This window comes from Petaurus breviceps, unplaced genomic scaffold, assembly GCF_028583685.1.
Source record: "Petaurus breviceps papuanus isolate PSGF00001 unplaced genomic scaffold, PetGlider_PUasm1.0 138, whole genome shotgun sequence".
NCBI classification, from domain to species: domain Eukaryota; kingdom Metazoa; phylum Chordata; class Mammalia; order Diprotodontia; family Petauridae; genus Petaurus; species Petaurus breviceps.
In genome coordinates, this window is record NW_027185694.1 from 10,047,170 (window position 1) to 10,071,202 (window position 24,033).

Sequence of the window (24,033 nt, forward strand, 5' to 3'; positions counted from 1 at the left end):
ACACACACACACACACACACACACACACACACACACACACACACACATATATATGTATGTCTGTATAGGAGGATATATGGGCATATGAATACATATGTGAATGTGTGTATATATGTTTACAGGTATACATAGAGGGTACAGGACAAAATTAATAGGAAGGGTGATACTTAAAATGTGAAATTAAGAGATGAGAGAGGAATATAATGTGAGGAGATGGGGAGAGACAGAATGCGGTAAACTGTATCATATAGAAGAGGCAAGAGAAAATGGTTACAATGTAGGGGAAGAATAGGAAAGCTAAAGGGAATGGGTCAACCTTATTCTCATTGAATTTGGCTCAGGGAGGGAATGACATACACACTAAATAGGGTATCTCATCCTACAGGAGAGTAGAGGGGAAGGGGATGATGGAAGGGAGGGCAGGCTGGGGGGGGTGGGAAGTTGGAAGCACCCACTTTTGAAAAGGTACAGGATCAAAGTAGAGAATAGAACAAGTGGGAGGCAGGATAGGAGGGAGGGAAATATAGTCAGTCTTTTACAATATATCTACTATGGTAATGTTTTGCATAGCTACACATGTACAACTTATACTGAATTGCTTATCTTCCCAGTAAGGGTGGGTAACAAGGGAGGAAGGGAATGAATCTGGAATTCAAAGTAATTCTGGATTTCCCCACTACTCTCCAAATAGCATTGCCTTCATCCCCCATTTTTCTTCCTATTCCTGTATGACTCCCTTTTATGCATCATGTTCCCCATTAAAATGTAAGTCCCTTAAAGATAGGACCTCTCTTACTTTTTATTTGAATCCAAAGCACTTGGTAGTTACTAGCACACACTAAGTGCTTAATCAACACTTCATCTGCCTTCCAAATACTCAAAAATCAGTATCATGTGCACTCTGAGTATTTTTTTCTATAAGCTAAACATTCTCAATTTCTTCAAATGATCCTCATTTGTAATATTTTTTAACAACCTGGTTGCCCTCTTGTGAACACAATCCAGTGTGTCTGTGTCTTTCCTAATGGTGTCCAGAACTAAACATAATACTCTAAATGTGGTGTAATCAGGACAGATTATATATTTTAAAATTCTATGGAATGACTTTACTTAGGATAAGTTAAGTGTAAATCCTCTCATGTACAATTCCTACTATTTTGAGTAAATATGAAAGTGTGTAAGATGACAAATGGCAGTTAAGAATTCCTCTGTCAAGAAAATACACTCCCCAAACAAGTAACAGTTATTTCCCAAAGCTATTAGCCGAATGTACATAAATATATCTCAAATAGTCAAAAAGCTCATCAAAAGAAACAATTTAAAGCTAAAACTGTGAAACTTTAGGCTTTAGCCTAGAAATGCACTAAGATTTTTTGGATAATCTGTACATTAGTCCTCTCTCCTAAACTTTAACCTCAAAAATTACAAAGAACTATGGACAAAGCATAACTAAGACTCAAACTGTTAAATGTGTAAGAAAGAACAATTATTCCATTTGATTCTACTTAAAACATATTTCCATATTCACAACCGTACATTAAAAGTTCAATGAATGAAATAACATGACAATACAAACAGCAGGATACCAACCAATATTATAGCAATAGGTTGTCTTTCCTAGGAATACCTGGGGAAAAAAACCCTAAACCTTATTGAAGGTTAAAAGAAAAGAAAAAAAAGATCCCAAGGAGAATAAAAGCCTGAGGTTATTTATCCTGAATGATCAAATCCATATAAGAACCAATAAACATTTATACCTGTAGAGTTTCATTTCACTCAACTTCACTGTGATATCGTCGATGACAGGTGGAAGGTTAAAGTTGCTCTTGGACACCATGTAGAACTTGTTCTTCATTGTTATTAGCCCAAAATCAGCAACGATGACGTTTTCAGATTCGGACGACTGTGGGATTACTACAACGGGTGCTTTGATATGAATATCCAAGGCCATTCGGGAACTCCTTTTTGCCAGTTCTTTTACACCACCAGCTATACCTGTTGCTTGAACTGTTGCTTCAGTCAAAGCTTCTTTTGCTCTTTGAAAGTTGTTTATAAAAGCCTGTAAGAATTATATTCTTGATGTTAGTTTTAGATGCCTAAAGTTATTAAATCAAGGCATAAGATTATCACTCAATATATATTGCTGTTTATGATATTTTTGGTGCTATCAGATAGGTTATTTACTTATCTTCGATATACCCCATTTTTCTGCTTTTGCACTGATGGGATTTAAAATCCCACTGATAGTGGGATTTTTTTAAAAAAAATCTAGTCACTGCATTTAATTAGTACTTTGCTGTAATAATTTAAATAAGTTAAAATCTGAAAACAAAGAAAAATGAGAGTAATAAGCAGACAATATAGATGTCAATAATTCCATACACTGAATATCAAGTTATAAGAGTATCAAGTTATGAGGGTTGTTGTGTGGGAAAAAAAAGTTTTGTAACCCTTAAAACATTATAGAAATGTAAGGTAGTACCAGTGTTAGTGGTGATAGTAATTGGGAGGTCTACTGAAAACCTTTTGTACTTCATTTTATTTTTTTTCTTTAAATGTTTTTTAATTATTTAGTATTTAATTTTTCCCCAGCTACATGTAAAAAAAAAAGTTTTTTAACATTTGTTTTCAAAACCTTGAGTTCTAAATTTTCTCTCCTTCTTCCTTTCCCCTGCCCCTCAAGAAAGCAAGCAATTTATCAATGTGTAGTCATGCAAAATATAACCCTAACAGTCATGTTGTGAAAGAAAAGATAGATAAAAAAACTCAAGAAAAACAAAAAAAGTGAAAGGAAAAAAAACAAAAGTTACTTCAATCTGTATTCAAACACCATCAGTTCTTTCTCTGTGGATGGATAGCATTTATTCTAAGTCCTTCAGAGTTGTTATGGATTGTTGTATTGCTGAGAATAACTAAGTCATTCACAGCTGATCATCTTACAATACTGTTGTTACTTTATACCCAGCACATTTCAATTTACATTAATTCTTGCAAGTCATTCTAGGTTCTTTCAGAGTATCCTGCGTATCATATCTTATAGTACAAAGTATTCCATCACAGTAACATACCACAACTTATTCAGCCATTCCCTGATTGATATGCATTCCCTCAATTTCCGATTCTTTATCCCCAGAAAAAATCCACTACAAATTTTTTTGTACATATAGGTCATTTCCCTTTTTTGTTTTTTATATCTTTGGGGATACAGACCTAGTAGTGACATTGCTATGCAAAAGGGTATGCAGAGTTTTATAGCCCTTTGGGGATAGTTCCAAACTGCTCTACAGAAGGGTTCAATCAATTCACAACTCTGACAATACCTCAACGTCTCATTTTTCCCACATTCCCTCCAACATTTGTCATTTACTTTTTCTGTCCTATTTTCTGTCTAATCTAATAGGTATGAAGTAGTACCTCAAAACTCTTTTAACTTGCATTTCTCCAATCAACAGTGAATTAGAATATTTTTAATATGGCTATAGATAGTTTTAATTACTTCATCTGAAAACTGATTATATCTTTTGATCGCTTATCAATTGGGGAATGATTCTAATTTTTATAAACTTGACATAATTATCTATATGTTAGAGAAATGAGTCCTTTTTCAGAGACACTTGCTTCAAAATTTTTTTTCATAATTGCTATTGCTAACTGTATTTACCCCATCCTCTTTCCCCTACCCGTTTATCTATTCTCTCTCCCTTCATCCTGTCCCTCCTCAAAACTGTTTTGTTTCTGATGACTCCTTCCCATAAACTGCCCTCCCTTCTATCACCACACCCCCTTCTCTTATCCCTTTCCCCTTCAATTTTCCTGTAGACCAGAGAGATTTCTATACCCCATTGCCTGCGTATTTTATTTCCCAGTTACATGTAAAAACAATTTTAACATTCATTTTTAAAACTTTTGAGCTGCAAATTCTCTCCCCTCCCTCCCCCACCCGCATCAAGAAGGCAAACGATTCAATACAAGCTACACACATGAAGTTAGGCAAACAGTCATGTAGTGCCTGTCATGTAGAATGTCTATATTTAAACATATTTAACAGTCGTGTAGACTGACTATATTTCCCTCTATCCTATCTTTACCCCCATTTATTATATTCTTTCCTTTCACCCTATCCCTCCTCAAAAATGTTTACTTCTGATTACCCCCTCCCCCAATCTGGCTCCCTTCTATCACCCTGCCCTCTCTTATCTCCTTACCCCCTGCTTTCCTGTAGGCTAAGATAGTTTTCTATACCCAAATGAGTGTGTATGTTATACCCTCAAGCCAGTTCCAATGTGAGTAAGGTTCACTCATTCCCTTTTACCTCCCCCCTCTTCCTCTCCACTGTAAAAGCATTTTTTTTGCCCATTTATGTAAGATAATTTACTCCATTCTACCTGTCATTCCCCTTCTCCCCATACATTCCTCTCACCCTTTCATTTTATTTTTTAGATACCATCTCTTCATATTCAACTCACTCTGTATAATGGCAAGCAAAGAAGTACTTAGCACCTTGTTTCAGCTCCTTAAGTATTTAATACCTTGTTTGAGCCCCTTGTGATTGGAAGGTGGGAGGAACTTGCTGACAGCAACAAGAAGAGTGGGCCAGGAAAGAGAACCATCACATATAAGCAGGAGCACAAGCAAGGACAGAGCAGAGCTGAGGAGAAAACCTGTGGTGTCCAGCACTCTGTCTGTGTGGATTTGTGTTTGTGATACTTTGTACAGAAGCCCTAGGAACTTACTGCTGGTTCGGAAGCCCTGAAAGAGGATTTCCTTGTTGTCTGTTTACATAAGTCCTGGAGGAGGGCTTCAGAGGCCCTGGGACTACACTGATGATTTGTGTTGATTTCTCAGATCTTGTCTGTGGGCCTGTATTGATTTCACAGGCAGATACTGAATTGATGATGGTGACAGCAATGTGTATGAATGTTGTTTTAGTTCTTTTAAGCTTTGTCTTCCCAGAAACAGAAACTGCAAAGGACTTGAGGTGGTCTGGACACTGTGAGCTTCAATGTGGAATGGGAACTGGATGGGGAGCTGAGAGCTGCCTGCATGTGAATCCAGGTGACAGTTGCGTAAATTCAGGCAAGAGCTGAACCCATGGAAAAGGAACCATGGAATTTGGTAATCAGCCTTGAGCCAAGATGAAAAGACCTCCCCTTGGGTACTTACTTAGTGCCGACTGACAAGATCATGCTTTACTGTGACCTGGGGGCGGGAGAACTTTGTATTTTGTACCTTGTACCCTTTAAGGATGACTGAATTAAGAATGATTGGAAGCTAGTCTCCAATCAAGAAGAAAGAAAACTTTCTGACTGAGAGATTAAGACACTGTGACCTAGGGGTGGGAGACCTTTGTATTTTGTATCCTGAATAACATCTTTAAAACTATGGGGCCACTTTAGTGATAAGTTGTCATGTTATACCATTGTGAATGCTGTACTTTGGTGTCTGTGAATGTTCATTCTAGTTTACTACTGAATAAATGGAGAGTTCACTATACTATGTGATCAGAACCTTAAAGCTATTCACAGCAGCAGTCCTCTGGAGAGCTGCTCATGCTTGGCTTTACACCCTGTGCCCTCTGTCTATATATTCCCTCCAACTACCCGAATAAATGAGAAAGGTCTCATGAGTTACAAATGTCATCTTTCCATGTTGGAATGTAAACAGTTCAACTTTAATATATTCCTTATGATTTCTCTTTCCTGTTTACCTTTTCACACTTCTCTTGATTCTTGTTATTTGAAAGTAAAATTTTCTATTTAGCTCTAGTCTTTTCTCAAGTATGTATTAAATTCCTCTATGTCATTGAACATAAAATTTTTCCCCTCACAGATTATACTCAGTTTTTCTGGGTAGGTGATTTCTTGATTTTAATCCTAGCTCCTTTGACCTCTTGGAATATCATATTCCAGAGTCATCTGATCCCTTAATGTAAAACCTTGTGTTATCCTGATAGTATTTCCACAATACTTGAATTCTTTCTTTCTGGGAGCTTGAAATAATTTCTCCTTGAGCTGGGAACTCTGGAATTTGGCTCTAATATTCCAAGGAGTTTTCATTTTGGGATCTCTTTCAGGAGGTAATTGGTGGATTCTTTCCATTTCTATTTTACCCTCTTGTTCTAGAATATCAGGGAAGTTTTCCTTGATAATTCCTTGAAACATGATGTCTAGGCTCTTTTTTTATCATGGTCTTCAGGTACTCTGATAATTTTAAAATTATCTTCTCTGGATCTATTTCCCAGGTAAGCTGTTTTTCCAATGAGAAATTTCGCCTTGTCTTTCATTTTTTCATTCTTTGTGAGTTTTTTTTTTATTTTCTTGATTTCTCATAGTCATTAGTCTTTACTGTCTCCATTCTAATTTTTAAGGAATTATTTTCTTCAATGAGCTTTTGGATTTCTTTTTCCATTTGGCCAATGTTAATTTTTAAGGCATTCTTCTCTTCATTGACTTTTTGGATCTCTCTTGCCATTTGGTCTAGTCTATTTTTAAGGTGCTATTTTGTCAATATTTTGGGGGGACCTCCTAGCAAGCTGCTGACTCGTTTTTCATGATTTTTTTGCAGCATTCTCATTTCTCTTCGCAAATATTCCTCTACTTCTCTTACCTGATTTTCAAAATACTTTTTGAGCTCTTCCATGGCCTGAGACAAATTCATATTTTTCTTGGAGACTTTGGATGCAGAAGCTTTGACTTTGTTGTCTACTTCTGGGTGCATGTTTTGACCTTCCCAGTCACCAAAGTTTCTATTGTCTGAAGTTTTTTACTATTGTTTTCTCATTTTCCCAGTCTATTATTTGATTTTTTTAACTCTTTGCAAAGGCAGGGCTCTGCTTCCAGTGTGGAGAGCAAACTGTACCAATCTTCAGGGATTTCGTGCAGTTGTTTTCAGAGATATTTCTAGGGACCTATAAGTTTTCAGTTCTTCCAAGGTGTTATGATCTAAGCAGAGGTGTCTACTCCTCTCCCAGCTTGTGCTTTGGTCTGTGAGAGCCCACAAGCACTCTTTTCTGCTCTGGAACTGTTAGGAGAGCTCCCTCTACACTGCTGACATAAGCTCTCTCTGCTAGTGCTCCTCTTTGCCCCAGGACTGTGACCCAGGTCCAAGTATGGGCAAAGTAACAGAGTCCTGCCTCAGTGCCAGCAAAGAGACCTCTGTAACTTCCTGATCAACTGTTTGATCCCCTTACCATCTGTCGAGCTAAGAGCTCCAGAAGCAGCCACTGCCACCCTTGCCACCACTGCTGATACAGTCACTGTCTGTGCTGGTATAGCCTGTGCTAGACTGCTCTCCTCTCTCAATTTGGTGCGACAGACATTTCCTGTAGAACTTCCAGTTTGCGTTGGGATGGACATTTGTTTTACTCTGTCTTTTTGTAGGTTCTGCTGCCCTAGAATTTGTTTAGTCACTTTTTACATGCATCTAGAGGAGTCTGGGGGAGATCTTAGGCAAGTCCCTGTCATTACTCAACCATCTTGGCCCTGCCCTGTACTTCCTCTTAGTATTAATTCAATGTTTAGAACTGTTTGCTCCCAAAATCTGCTCTGCAAGGCCCACAGGGTGTGGCAGCCACAGAGGACATTTTAAATAATTTTGAGGGAAAAAGAATGATAGTCACCTGTCAGGCACCACAAACTACTAGCTTAAGTTAACTCTGTTTCAATATTAGATCATGCTATGTCCTTTTTGATGATGTTTTTGAAAATTTGAGGTTTCTATATTCACAGACATTCAGCTACACGAATAAATTCTGAAACTTTCTCATTTATAATGTCATATCTTTGTGAGGCTAGCTTTTCGTGACTGCTGCGATAAAGCAAGTGCTACATGAAAATCAACATGGAACAGGAAATAAAGGTGACAGTGCTTAATCCTATTTAAAAGTCTGAAAAGTTGCATAGGGCCTAACAACTATATTATACCGTTGTTGTAATGGTAAAAACATGTTTTGTAACCCTTAAAGCATTACAGAAATGTAAGTTGGTGGTGATGGTGGTGGTGGTGGAAGTAGTAGGTTAGAGGATGAGAGTGACTTGCCAAGGTCACAGGGCTAGTAATTGTTAAGTGTCTGAGTAAGTCACAGTTAGTAGCACTACTACTTTCACAGGAAAGCACCTAAGGGTCCCCTCTAAGTACTTATTTATGCTCATTTTAGATATAAATCTCATCACTTTGCGTTTCTGATTCCCCAGGCCACATCAGTTTAAAGTAGGAAATTAGAAAAGGAATGAAAGGAGATGGGAGAAGACGAACTATAAATAACATCTCATGGTGAAAGGAGAAAACACACAAACTGTAAAAAGCAGATGCAAGAACTCAAAAGCAAAGAAGTTTAGACAGATGTAGCAAAGGGGCAAACATTTCTACAGATTTCAATAAGCCCTGATACAGCACAGAATAACAAATTCACATTAGCTCATGAACCACAGAACATCAAGATATAGATCATTTATGTTCAAACACTGTTTAAGCAAGTTAAATAATAATAATAAGTGCTTAAATAATAATAATAATAATAAGTGCTTAAATAATATAGTTTTGAAAGGCTTCCATTAAAATGGTTGCAATAAGAATGTTAGCACACTGAAAAAAGTATGGTTAAATTTTCCGGAAAAGTCACGTATTATGTATTATTCCCCAATTATCCTGAATAAATGAGGCCTTATTGAATTTACCACTATTTTAAATAATTTTTTAAAAAGAAATAGTAGGGAGTGGCTAGGTGGCACAGTGAAAAGAGCACCAGCCCTGGAGTAGGAAGACCTGAGTTCAAATCCGGCCTCAGACACTTAACAATTACTAGCCCTGTGACCTTGGGCAAGTCACTTAACCCCAATTGCCCTGCCTTCTCCCTCAAAAAAAAAAAAAAAGGCAAAAAAAGGAAATAGTTGTTACATACTTACCATTACAGAATATAAAAATTTCATTATTACAACAACATCGATGCAGCCAACAGTTAAAGTAACCGCACTGTCAACTACATTCATATTCATATATTCAGCACCAGCAGTAGCACCCAAATAAGAAACCATTTTGAAACTGAAGACTTCTTTTCCAGTTATATAAAGAACCTTAAAGAAGAAAGATAATTAAATTATAACAAGCTAGCATAACTTCCATTTTCAAAAATACCCCAGTAACAAAATTTGAAATTCCTTTACCAAAATTCAACTAACCAAGCAGAAAAAAACCCAGCCAACAATTCCAATAATGGGAGAAAGGAAAGTCAACAGTGACAAAGCAAACATCGCATAAGAAAACCTTTTCAATATTTGCATGAGCATTCCATGCAAGAATTACCTTCAGACCAGAGAAGTTCCAGTATAGATCAGTATTTTTCAAACTATGTGGCAAAGAAAAATACACTGATGAGATACTTTCTATTTGGTCTTGAATGAACTGGCATCTCATACTCTGAATATTTCTGATTTGAAATATTTTTTACAAAATACGAATCCACCATTTTTATGGCATACTTAATTCTCTAGATGACTTCTGTCATCTCAATTCTTTCAATCTCTCACTCTTTTTTTTTAATAGTCACCATTAAGTTATCCTCAAAATACCTTGTGCTTACTTATGTGAGGACATGTTTATCCAAATAAAAGGTAAGCTCTTTGTGTACAGGCACTGTTCTGATTTTGCTTTTGTATTCTCAGTACCCTTGTAGACACTTAAGTTTAATCTATTCTACCTTTATCAAGAGTAAATTTTAAATCATCATTTTGTCTTTCCTATTTCTTAGCCAGCATTTGCTACTAATTTTAATCTTCATCTAAACCAAAGAGAATTAGAAAGGCAAAAAAAAAAATTAGAAAGGCAATTACACTAAAAACTGAAGATTTATTTAAGAAGTAATTATAATTAACCTTTTTAAAAATTTCATTTAGATTATGTATGTATTCTATCACGTATCTATTTTTTCCAATTAACAAGCATTTATTTTCTTTTCCCTACCACTATGGAGAGTTGCTATAAAAAGTTTTACTAATACAGGCCCTTTTCCTTTTTCTTTGATACCTCTGGAATATAGACCTAGTAATGATATATATAGTAATTTGGTGAGGCTAGTTTCAAATTGTCTTCCAAAATGGTTGGACCAAGTCAAAGTTCCTCCAAAAGCATATTAGTTTTTCTACTTTCCCTCATCCTCTCAAAAAATTGTCATTTCCCGCTTTAGTCATTGTTGCCAACCTTCTGGTTATAAAGTGGAACCTGAGGGTTATTTTAATTTGCATTTCCCTTAATACTAATTATTTTAGATATTTTTTCATGTAGTTGTTGACAGTTTGGATTTCTCACAACTGATGAATTGTTCAATCCCATGTGCTCGAATGAACTACTTAAAAATCTTGGAAATGAGAACTTCTTCAGAGAAACTTGCTGAGTAAATGTTTTCTGCAGGTAACTTACCTTTCTGTTGTACCTGCATTAGTTTCATTTGCGCAAAAACTTTTAAATTTTATATAATCAGAACTGTTCATTTTATCTTACTCTGTCCCTACTATGCTGGGTCTTTAAGGACCAATTGTCCAGTTGTTAAAGGATTGCTTTTGGACTTTCAATCTTCCCTAACTTATATTTAGGGTTTCCTATACGATTAATGATATTCTTTTATAGCTTTATTCTTTTTTTTAAAGCTGGCGGATTTTTACATCTTTACCAAGATATTTGTAGAAGATCTGGGCTCCTCTAGGTCATAACATGGTGAACATTTTCCCACTAATGGAAAATGACTATATTTTAGAAACCTAGAACAGACAACCTATCTGCCATCCATTAACCAAAAAAGCTCCTGGAAATATGAGTTAGGAGATTTAGATCCTAATCCTGGAATAAATGAACAAATGATTATGTTACCTAAAGCAAGTCACTTAATTTCTCTGAGCCTTACTGGTTTTCTGAGAAAGAAGACCACAAGACTTACATAAAGAACTGAGGATGCTTTGATGACAAAATGTGAAAATACTGTGTGAATATTCATCTCTAAAATGAAAGGTATATATAACTGTAAAGTGGCAGTATTCACTAATTTATCAAATACTCCTAGAAGAAGCTCAAATCTTCCAGAAAAACCACCTTGATTTGTGGAAAGAAGTATACAGTGCACTACTAAGTGTCTGACACCTCTATAAAACATGCCTTCACTTAAACCAGGATTTTCTACATAATACATCTAGAAAAGGAAGCTATTGTGCTGGTTTCATCAAAAGAACATGAGATTCTATATAGCAAAAGAGGCACATTCCTCATAGTACCAAGTAAGTCTCTAAGTTCTTTTAAGAAAGCAGTATATTTAATGGAAAAGCCCTAGGCTCAAATTCAGGAGTCATCAACACAGTATTTACTGAGTAAGTACTATATGCAAGTCACTGTGCTACCCTCAAATAGCAATATGGTGAAGTACAATGAGCACTAGAGTTAAAAGTCAGGCAAACACTTAGTACCTGGGCTCTAGCACTTAATACCAGCACTAGAGATGGGAGCCATGCAAATACTTAATAACTGGGGTCTATATTGCACTTAATTCTTCTGTGATCATGGGCAAGTCAACATCAAGGAGACTGCTTCCACTTATAAAGTACTTTGTAAATCTTAAAGCACTTTATGAATGAATTATTACTCCAGAAGAAGCAGTCTAAGAGACTATAAGATCCTTGAGCAGAAGGAATAAGACACACACAAACATACAAGGTAAAATGGGCTGCCATGCCCCTAAGAGAAGTACCACATACTGTAGAATTCAACTTGAACCACCTGGATATGGAAATCAGAGAAGATTTTGCTAAAGAGGCATTAGAACTAGACCTTTAAGTATGGTTGGGAATGAAAACTATTGAGATTTTGCAGATTTTAGAAAGGGCAAAAACAGTAGGTGGATATTCAACGCCAAAGATCGTTGATTTAATTTAGTGGATCATGGGAAGTGACTAAAGGCTGGGCAGTGCAATCATCAAAGAAAGAGAAGGTCCCACATGTATAAAATTATTTACAGCAACTCTCTTATGGTACCAAAGAATTGGACAGGAAGGGGACACTCACAAATCTGGAAACAGTTGAACAATTTATGGTGAACAAATGCAATAGAATACTATTGTATTTTAAGAAATGATAAAGAGAATGGTTTCAGAAAAAAATGTGGGACAATCAGCATGAACACACATAAAGTAAAGAAAGCAGATTCAGGAAAATAATTCTTTCAGTAATAGCAATTTTATCAACACAATAGCCGACCATAAGTCCAAGGAATTCATGATGAAACATACTATTCGCCTCCAGAAAGAGAACTAATGGACTCAACAGTGCCAAATAAAACAATTTCTTCTATTTCTTTCTCTTCTTTAAAAAAAATCAGCTAAATTTAAAAAAAATTTATTTTGCATGTTTATACCTATTTGTAACATTTTATTTTATTTTTCTTGCCTTCTCAGGGGATGGAAGAGGGGATGAGGGGCAGAGGGAAAGAAAAGATCTGGAATTGAAAATGAAATAAAACTGAATTAAAAAAATATTTTTTAAACACTAGGAAGCACAGAAATAAGCCTCCAATTAAAAAGGGCCATCTAAAAAGGTCCCCCAGGTCAACCATCTCTTCATTTCCCATGTTAACTGTACTACTTTGGACATGGGAGGAAGAGAATGTGGACTTGAAAATATAAAATAATTGGATATAAATTTTTTAATAAATATAAAATAAAATGAGGGGTCTGGTCCATCAGGTATAACATCCTTTTTAGCCTCAAATTTTTTTGACCTATAATTTATGATTCCAGTTTTATCAATGCCAATATTAGGCCTGGTTGTTACTAACTAGCTGTGTGATTTGAGGCAAATCATAATCTTTCTTACCTTCCACTATCATATTTATAAAAAAGAAGCATCTAACTATGTAGATCCTAAAGTCTGTTCTTAAGAACAAAAAAATTTTGGATTCTCAGAAGTTTATTGCTGCATATGTTCCTTTTCTTATCTTGAGCTAGAAGACAGTACTGAAAGGGAAAATAATTATTTTGACCTTAGAAATTAGGAAACACCTTGGTATATACCATTCTTTTGCGTAAGGCTACCATAGTATGGTGAGACTTTTTCTTGGAGGGTAGAGGATAAAATGTTGCCTGCAGAATTAAGAAGTTAAGTAACTTTCTTATGATCTTGATGCCAACATTTGTTACAGGCAGGGTTTGAACCAAGATCATCTTCACTTCAAAGTTACTGACGGGTAGCCTAACTCTAAACTACAATGTCTTTTTAGAGATTTTAACAGTAGGTAATAAATTATCTGTTGAACTGGAGTGAATACAAGAGCTGAATTACAGAAACTAATCAAATTATTTTTTTAAATATTGGGCATAGGGACAGAGCCATGATGGTGGCATAGAAGCAGGAAAACTCCACGTGCTCCCCTCATAACCTCCTCAAATACCTATAAAAAAATTACTCTAAACAAACTTCAAAGTGACAAAGAAAAACAAATCTCCCACTAAAGGAAGCCCAGAAGGTGGACAGGAAGCGTTCATCGCAGTGTGCTGAGAGCAGAGCCCAGCCCTGTGAGCCCGTGACTTTGGCCTCAAGGTGGTCCAACCAGCCGTGGCTGGTGGGACTTTGGCAAAGTGAATCACCAACAACTGTGGCAGTTTCCAGAATTATCAACCCATAAATGCCAAAGAGAAAGTGAGAGGTCAGTGTGAAATTTGGGAACAAGGGGTCTGGGAGTGCGGTCTGGCCTCTGCCCCCAGAGGGAGAAGCGGCTGAGGCACAGCAGCCACCACCAGCATGTGACTGCTTCAGAGCTCCTGGCCTGCAGATTGTAGGGAGACCAAGCAACCATTGTGAGGGTAATCACTCTTGCTTTAACCTGCTTGGATTTGGATTGTTGTCTAGGGTAGAGGTTCTGGGGTGCGTGACCAGGTGCCATAGCCAGTGGAGGCTTCAGAGGAAGCAGCCTAATAATAGCTCCAGCAACTGCGAAACCCCAGCAATTTGGGACAAAGCTCTCCTCTCTGGAAGCAGAGTTCTACTGTGGCAAAAAGCTCAAAAGTCAAGTAATTGAGTGGCAACATGAGCAAAAAAAGGAAGCAAAGTAAACACAGAAATCCGACATTAGACTCCTATTTTGGGGACAAAAAGGATGGAATAGAAGGAAGAAAACAAAGTCAGAACTCCTGTACCAAAAGCTTCTAAGAAAAATATGAATTGGTTACAGGCCATAGAGGAGCTTAAGAAGGATGTTGGAAATCAAATAAGAGAAGTGGAGGAAAAATTGGGGAGAGAAATGAGAATGATGCAAGAAAATCATGAAAACAAAGTCAACAACCTGACTGAAGAAAATAATACCTTAAAAAATAGACTAACTCAAATGGCAAAAGAGGTTCAAAAAGCCAATGAGGAGAAGAATGCCTTAAAAAGCCAAATTTGCTAGATGGAAAAAGAATTTCAAAAGCTCACTGAAGAGAGTAATTCCTTTAGAATTAGATCGGAGCAAATGGATGCTAGTGACTTTATGAGAAATCAAGATACTATCAAACAGATCCAAGCAAATGAAAAATAGAAGGCAATGTGAAGAATTTCATTGGAAAAAATCACTGACCTGGAAAACAGATCCAGGAGAGATCATTTAAAAATTACTGGGCTACCTGAAAACCATGATTAAAAAAAGAACCTAGAAATCATCCTTCAAGAAAACTGCCCTGATGTTTTAGAACCAGAGGGCAAAATAGAGGTTGAAAGAATGCACCTATCACCTCTTGAAAAAGATCCCAAAAAGAAAACGCCTAGGAATATTATAGCCAGGTTCCAGAGTTCCCAGATCAAGGAGAAAATATCACAAGCAGCCAAGAAGAAACAATTTGAATATTGTGGAAATACAATCAGGATAACACAGGATCTGGCAACTTCTACACTGAGGGATCGAAGGGCTTGGAATATGATATTCCTGAGGTCAAAGGAGCTGGGAATAAAACCAAGAATCACCTACCCAGCAAAACTGAGTATCATGTTTCAGGGGAAAATATGATTATTCAATGAAATAGAGGACTTTCAAGCATTCTTGATAAAAAACCCAAGTTGAACAGAAAATTTCACATTCAGATACGAGAAGCATGAGAAGGTACACAGGGAAAAGAAATCATAAGGAACTTATCAAAGCTCAACTACTTATATTCCTACATGGAAAAACGATAATTATAACTGACGAAACTTTTCTCAGTTTGAGGATAGCTGAAGGAAACATAAATGTGTGCATATGTGTGTATACACATATATGTATGTGCATACATATATGTATACATACTTAGATATATCTATATAGGAAGGTATATGGGCATATGAATACATATGTGAGTGTTTGTATATATGTGTACAGGTATACACAGACAGAGGGATGATACTTAAAAGGTGAAATTGAGAGGTGAGAGGGGAATATAATGAGAGGAGATGGGGAGAGACAGAATGGGGTAAACTATCTCATAAAGAAGAGGCAAGGGAAAACTGTTACAATGGAGGGGAAGACCAGGAAGGCTAAAGGGAATGGATCAACCTTACTTACATTGAATTTGGCTTAGGGAGGGAATGACATACACATTAAATAGGGTATCTCGCCCTACAGGAGAGTAGGGCGGAAGAGGATGAGTAGGGTAGATAACAGAGGGGAGGGCAGGTTGGGGGGGAGGGAAGTTGGAAACACCCACTTTTGAAAAGGGAAAGGGTCAAAGTAGAGAATAGAACAAGGGGGGCGTGGAATAGGATGAAGGGAATTATAGTCAGTCTTTCACAATATATCCACTATGGAAATGTTTTGTGTAGCTACACATGTACTACCTATATTGAACTGCTTATCTTGCCAGTAAGGGTGGGTGACAAGGGAGGAAGGGAAAGAATCTGGAATTCGACGTTTTAAAATCAAATGCTTATAAAATTTTTTTTAATATTATTTTTTTTTTACATGCAACTGGGAAATAAGGTATACAGGCATTGGGGCACAGATATCCATCTTGCCCAACTGGATAGTCAGAGAGGGATAGGGAGAGGATATAGGAAAGAGAAGATTGAGGGAGGGGGTATACAGTAGGATCGCTGTTTTGGGGTGGTGGGTAAGGGAAAGACGGGGAGAAAATTTGTAACTTAAAATCTTGTGGAAATGAATGATTTAAACTAAAAATACACATAAAATTTAATTAAAAGAATAAATGTTGGGCATGAATCTTAAATTAAAGGCTAGTGAACAGAAAATCTAAGCAGCAATTCAGTAGGTAAAGATTATAAAATGACCCTATTCATATGACTTGATTTCCAAAAGAGACAAAAGTACAAAGTAAATTTCTACATGTGTCTTCCCATTAAACATATTCAACTGAGTGCTAGACTCACAGAAACTAAAAATATAATCCTATTTTTCATAGTGTCTATAAAGAAAATTAGTAGTAGGTACAAGGTTGGATAGAATCTTTTTAACACCACAATCAAATGGCAACTTCCTTTTTCCCTTCCACCTCAACATTCAGCACCTACCATATCTGACAATTTCCTTCTCTTTATCTTTAAAGGCCCACCCTTAGTGTTCCTCAGCTGGAATTTAAAATTCTCTGCCATGTGACTCCAACCTTTCTAAGCTTACTTCACATCACACTTTCTCATATACTTTATAGGTAAGCCAGACTGGAGTAACACTGACCTGCCAAACGGTGTGCTTTCAGCAGCCTATTCCCTCACCTCTGCTTCCTTAAAGACTCAGTTTAGGTGCTAGCTCCTATATGATAAGGCCTATGTTGATGATCCAACCCCTGGTGCTAATGCCTTACATCCGGGAAACTGCTTCACATTTGCTTAGGTATGTATACACAGTCTCATTACATTAAAATGTCAGCTCCTTCATAGCCAGGACTACCATTTTTATCTTTGTGTTCTTCCATCAAATTAATTGTCAAATTAATAAATGGGCATGGTGTATCTAACAGCCTGTGTAACCTCTTAAAAGTGCCATGGAAAATTAACAGTTGAAAAACAGCATACTGGAAAGCACTAGGGAGGAAGAACCAAGATGGCAGAGTTAAGGCAGGGACCCTGCTGAGCTTTCCTAAATTTCCCTCTAAACAACTTTAAAATGATGCCTTAAAACAAATTCTGAAGTGACAGAATGAGCAAAAGGACAAGGATGAAACAATCTTCCAGCCCAAGAAAACCTAGAAGACTAACGGGAAAAGTCTGTATGACTGAAAGTGAGGGCTTAGTGCAGCACAGCAAGCCAACATCCCTGCAAGCCAGCAGTAGGCTAGGCCCTTACAAGGCAGCATACGGGTTTGGGGCGACAAAACTAGCAAGGATGACTTCTAGAGCTCTCAGCCCACAGGGGGTCAGAAAACAGGTCAGAAGGAGATTAGAAGGAACCCCTTCCTCGCAGTAGGTACGGGACTCCATTGCATTGACAATATGAGAACCTGGGTCCAAGGTCCTTGTTACAATCCCAGGGCAAGGAGAAGCACAAGCACATCAGAGCTCATAGCTGCAGGGGACCCACAGTCACAGTCCCAGGGCAGAAAAGAGTGCTTGTGGTCACTCACAGATCAGTGCACAAGCCAGGACAAGCTTGGGACACTGCCCCCTACACCCATGGAACAGGACCCAACTTTAAAGTAAAGAAACAGGCTGGGAAAAATGAGCAAAGGCCACCAAAGAAAAAAAAAAAAGAAAGAGCCAGACAATTCAAAATTATTATGGTGACAGGGAAGATCAAAACACAAACAAAAGGGGTAGATGACAGTGTTTTTAAAACGACATGCAAAATCACAAAGAAAAATGTAAATTATTGGCAGGCCCAAAAAGAACTCCTGAAAAAGCTCCAAAAGGATTTTGAAACTCAAATAAGAGAGGTAGAAGAGAAGCATAAAAAAGGTGTCAATAGCTTGCTAAAAGCATAAAAATGGAAAAACACATACAAAAATTCATTTGAAGAAAATAACTCCTTAAAAATCAGAATTGGTCAAGTGGAAAAGAAAATACAAATGTTCACTGAAGAAAATAATTCCTTAAAAATTAGAATTGGTCGAGTGGAACCCAATGACTCCATGAGATATTAAGAATTTTTAAAAATCAAAAGAATGAAAAAATAGAAGAAAATATGAAATACCTCACTTGGGAAAACAAATGACCACATCAAGGAAGAAAAATTTTAATAATTATTGGACTACTTGAAAGCCACAATCAAAAAAAGAGCCTAGACATAGATTTCAAGAAATTAAGGAAAAATTACCCTGATATCCTAGAACCAGAGGGCAGAATAGAAATTGAAAGAATCTACCTATCACCTACCAAAAGAGATCCCAAATGGGAAACTCCCAGAAATATTATAGCCCACTTCTAGAACTCTCAGGACAAGGAGAAAATGCTATAAAACAGCCAAAAAGAAACAATTCAAATACTGTGGAGCCACAATCAAGATAACACAGGATTTAGTAGCTTCTACATTAAAAGACTGGAGAACTTCAAAAATTATATTCTGGATGGCAAAGGAACTAGTATTATGCACAAGAATCACCTAATGAGCAAAACCAAGTATAAATCCTTCCAGGGAGAAGAAAAATGGACATTTAATAAAACAGAGGACTTTTAAACATTCTTGATGAAAAGACCACAGCTGAACAGAAAACTTGATTTTCAAAGGTAATACCCAAGGAGCATAAAAATGTAAACAGGAAAGAGAAATCATAAGCAATTCAATAAGGTTAAACTCTTTACATTTCTACATTGGAATATAATACTTGTAACTCCTAAGAACTTTATCAATAATCGAGCAATTGGAAGTATACATAGAGGGCAAGGATAAAAGTTGACGATGATGGGATGACATCCAAAAATACAAAATGAAGGTGACAAAGAGGGATACACTGAGAGAAGGGGCAAGGGAGAGGTAAAATGGAGTAAATTATCTCACATAAAAAGGCCTAAAATAATTTTTATAGCAGAGGGGAAGATGGGGTTTTGTGGGTGGCAGACAATGCTTGAACCTTAGGTTGATCAGAATTGGCTGAAAGAGGGAACAACATAGATAAGCAGTTGGGTACAGAAATGTACCTTACCCTACCGGGAAATAGGAAGGGAGAGGGATAAGAGATTGGGGAGCTGAGGAAAGGAAGGATGGACTGAGAGAGGCAGCAATCAAAAAGCAAATCATTTTTACAGAGGAACAGGTTGAAAAAAGAGAAAGAAAGAGAAGGATAAAGAGGGGGAAAACAGAATGGAGGAAAATACAAAGCAATCAATGTGTATTTGTGAATGTGAATGGGATGAACTCACCCATAAAATGGAAGCAGATGGCAGAGGAGATTAAAAACCAGAATGACACAATATATTGTTTACAAGAAACACTTAAAGGACAGGGACACACACATACATATACATACATACACACCCACACACACACACACATACAGAGTAAAGGTAAGGGCACAGAGAATTATTATGCTTCAATTTATGTAAAAAAGAAAAGCATTCATGATCTCAGACAAAGCAAAAGCAAAAACAGATCTAATAAAAAGAGACAAGCAAGGAAATCAAATGTCACCAAAAGGTAGCATGGAAAATTCTGAATCACTATTAAATATATATGCACCAAATAGTATAGCATACAAATTCTAAAAGGGAAACGCAAACGAGTTAAAGAAGGAAATAGTAAGATTATACTTGTGGGGGTACCTCAGCATTCCCCAGGACCACAATTAATTCCAATACTATATAAACTATTTGAAAAAACAGATAAGGAAGGAGTCTTCCCAGATTGCTTTTAAATCACAAAAACGGTACTGATACCAAAACCAGGAAAAGGAAAAATAAGAGAAAGAAAACTATACATGCAGTTTTTCGCAGAAACTAGGCAGGGACCAACATTTTATACCATGTACCAAGCAAACAAAGATAAGTACATGATTTAGATGTAAAGGATGAAATCACAAGTAACTCAGGGGAGCGTGGAACATTTTAACTTTCAGATCTATGGAGCAGAGAAGAATTTATGACCAAACAAGAGATACAGAGCATCACAAGATATAAAATGGATAATTTTGACGAAATTAAATTAAAATTCATTTGTGTAAACAAAACCGATGCAGCCAAGATTAGAAGGAAAGCATAAAACTGGGGGAAAGGTTTTCATCAAGTTTTCCTGATAAAGTTCTTATTTTTCAAATACAGAACTAAGTCAAATTTCTAGGACTCTTAAGTCATTCCTCAATCAATAAACGGTTAAAGAATATTAACAGACATTTTTGAAATGAAGAAGTCAAAGCTATAGTCATAAATGCTCTAAATCACTACTGATCAGAGAAATGCAAATTAAAACAACTCTAAGGTACCACCTCACATCTATCAGATTGGCTAATATGACAGAAAAGGAAAATGACACATGTTGGAGGGGATGTGGGAAAACTGGGATACTAATGCACTGTTGGTAGAATGGTAGAATTGTGAACTGATCCAACCATTCTGCTGAGTAATTGAATTATAGAAGTGTGCACACCCTCTGATCTGGCAAAAGCACTACTGGGGTCTATGTCCTAAAGAGATTCAGCCCCTCTCCCTGCCAAAAAAGGAAGGAGAAAGACCTCTGCACAAAAACTATGATAGAAACTCTTTTTGTGATAGCAAAGAACTGGAAATCGGCAGTATGTCCATCAACTGAGAAATGGCTAAATAAGCTGGAATGAATGATTGAGATAGAATACTATTATGCTGTAAGAAATGACAAGCAGGATGCTTTCAGAAAAACAAGGAAAGACTTACATGAAGTGATACAAAGTGAAGTAAGCAGAACCAGGAGAATATTGCACACTGTACCAGCAATACTGTGCTATGATCAACTGTGACTGACTTAGCTGTTCTCAGCAATACAAAATTCTAAAACAACTCCCAAGGATATATAATGAAAAATGTTATTCATCCCCAAAGAAAGAATTGATTGAGTCTGAATACAGATCAATACATAAGAGTTTTTACTTTATTTTTTCATGGGTTTCTTTTTTATCTGTGTTTTCTTTTACAAAATTAATATGGAAAGGTTTTGTATGGCTATACATGTATAATCTATATCAAATTGCTTGGCATCTCAGGGAGATGGTTTAGGAGAAAGAAGAAAAGAGGAAGGGGGAGAATTTGGAATTCAAAATTTTAAAAAACAAACATTAAAACTTGTTTTTACATGTAAGAATCAGAAAATAAGGAAAGCACTAGTAACAAATTACTTAATTTTGGCTCCACAGAAGAAAAAAAACAATGCTACTTCCTCCTATCCTTTCAGATCAGAGGACAGTGTTTGTGAAAATTGTAGATGCTGTTAGACTGAGTTAATGTTTTGGCTTGTTTTGCTGAAGTGTTTTTTTTTCCCCTATTTCTTTTTAATTTTTTTTTAAAAAGATGATTTACTGGGAAGGGATGAGAGATTAAGTATATATTTCAAAATAAAGGTCATATAAAAAAGAAAAAATGTCAATACTGTTAAAAATAATGTAATCAGACCATCCAAGTTACAGCAAAAGTAACACTTCGTAAAGACTGATGATAATGTTGTCTTCCCAGGCATTAAAGCTCATGATCCTTTTTAAAGAAGATATGTATGAGATACAGGAGACATATGAGAAGATAGATACTGTCCCCAGGTCAGCATGTAAAGCCAACAGATATCCCAGATGGATCTATATTGAACTCAAGAAGACTGCAAGTTCTCTCAATGGATCCATTCTGTTCTAAAACTATTTCTTGGGCTTGTAAAACCATAGCATGATTAGGAAAGTTATTTTTCCTCACACTATACTCAGGATTTCAATTTACTCTAAAGGACGCTAAAATTCGACCCCAAACCACAAACTAGTTATCATGCTAGTAAAAAAAAAAAAAGAGGAAAGAAGATCCCCAAATTGCCTTGTCCATCAGCATGTGTTTATAAACTCCAAAGAGTATTCAGGGTCATAATAGCCTCCCTAAGGCACAGAGAGCCAGAATAAGATCCCCAAGTCTGACTTGTTTACTGTCCAAGAGTGGTTATGAGAGGTCCTAAATGTACAAAGGGGATGTAGGAGCAAGTCTACCTTTGACTACCCCATCCTGGTCTGTAGGTACCAAAAAATACAACTAGTTTCCTATATGGGCAAAGAATGTAGCACCACAGTTAAAACTGCACTGATTCTGAGGGAACCATATTTCCATAGGCACAAGCATTTAAAATAAAGAAACCCATGCCTATCAGTCAATAAATATTTATTAAATGCCCACTATGTGCCAGTACTTTCCTAAGTTCTGAGAATACAAAAAGAAGCAAAAGTACCAAAGCCAATATAATAAAAGGCGAATCAACTGAACTAACTTTTATGGTTTGCTGTTAGCAGACAAACATATTCTTACCTTCTTATATAAGGCCGTTTCATCAGAATCTAAAATAATTATATTTTTCAGGTTTACATTTACTTCAGTTATGGTGTGTCTCATTATCACCTGGGAATCAAACCCTAAGAAGGAAAAAAAAAGTATCGATTAATATCTGTGCTCCAAATGAAAATTTTAAATTTAATTTTGGTTAAAATTTGTTACCTTCAATTGTAATTTCAGCAATTCTATATCTTTGGTCTTCAATAAAGATACATAAGGAAGACAGTTCAGCAATGAACTTAAGGGTAATGATATCTTCAGTCCTAAAAATCCTGGAAGCTGTAGATGCAATGCAATACAATTATCTAATATAAAGGACTATTTTTAAATATTAGTCAAGTCAGCAGGATAGCAAAATATCAGGTCAGGAAATAATGAAATATTACTCAAGTGACAGAGCAGCATGATCCAATGGATAGAGTATTAACTTTGAGTAAAAAAAAACCTGAGCTCATACTTCTCCTCTGGTGCTTATGTGAAGATGGGTATACTACCTAGAATTTATGAACCTTAGGAAGCTCTCTCTAAGTTGGTGAATTTAGTTTGAATGTGACCTGGATTGGTAAAGGAAGTCCCATACTAGGAATTCTCAGACTAAGGAAAATACCATTTTTCCCTTTAGATACATATGAAAGTAAATTTTTTTCTCTAACTTGGAGTTATAGAAGCCTCTCATTAAAAATACAACAAAAAACCATGTTAACAAACTAGAAATCATAAAAAGTATGAATAAGTCACTAACAGAAACTAAAACCTAATAATTTTTAAGTTGTCTATTAATTATATGTCTAAATCATTAAAGGGTTTTTTTTATATCTTCAAACATTTTTATAGGCTACAAAAGTAATCAATTATATGTGCTAATTTCACATCTCTAATGGTGGGATGGTGTAGTGTATATAGGGTATGGAATCTATATACTAAAAGTTTCCTACATGGATAAAATCACAGGTCTGGAATAACAACAACAGGAATAATAATTTATATCTGATCAATCTAGAACTAATCCTAACACTTAAATTTTAGACCAGGTAGAATTTTATTAACAATAATACATACCAATATTATGGAATTTGAGTAAGTTAACCTCTATTTAATTTGCTCTATTTAATATAAAATGTGAAATTAAGTTTTAAAAACTTACATAATTTCTTAATTATTTCTCCTTTTTCTTCAGTTTCCACAATTTGAATTTCTGAGGATGATTTTACCTCTCTTCCAGGAAGGAGATTATTTATAAAATTCATAATACTCAAAAGTGCTTCAGTATGCAAATGAATATCCAAAGAGGAAAAATTTACCTATGAACCAAAGTTAATTGCATTATCTAATCAACAACAAATATTCATTAAGCACCTACTGTGTTAAAAGTCCAAGAGGGATGAGGGGGGAATTTTCAAAATATAAGATAAAGTTCTTATTTGGTTTACAATCTAGTGGGAAACAACCATTTCCAAAAACAACTTATTAGAAACACAGATAAAATATTTAGGGTTTTTATTTTCTTGTGGTTATAATGTACCTATACCTTTAACAGCTGTATAACATTCTCATAGACAGTTTTAAGGTCTGGTCCGTGTTTATCAGCCTATACAAAGAAAAAAAAGGAGGCATATAACCAATTTA

The 24,033-nt window shown here is 36.1% G+C and overlaps 1 protein-coding gene across 3 annotated transcripts in view; it reads right to left on the minus strand.

Moving 5' to 3' along the window:
- The window catches only part of VPS13A (vacuolar protein sorting 13 homolog A), a 308,176-nt gene that overhangs the window by 179,558 nt on the left and 104,585 nt on the right, over positions 1–24,033 (minus strand). For all 3 annotated transcript variants that reach the window (XM_069105632.1, XM_069105621.1, XM_069105624.1), the window contains 6 exons: positions 23,936–23,995; positions 23,552–23,708; positions 22,570–22,686; positions 22,384–22,487; positions 8,904–9,071; positions 1,758–2,059 (listed from right to left, as the gene is read on the minus strand). In XM_069105632.1, coding sequence (XP_068961733.1) covers positions 1,758–2,059; positions 8,904–9,071; positions 22,384–22,487; positions 22,570–22,686; positions 23,552–23,708; positions 23,936–23,995 — 908 coding nt within the window. The remainder of the gene's footprint in view (positions 1–1,757; positions 2,060–8,903; positions 9,072–22,383; positions 22,488–22,569; positions 22,687–23,551; positions 23,709–23,935; positions 23,996–24,033) is intronic.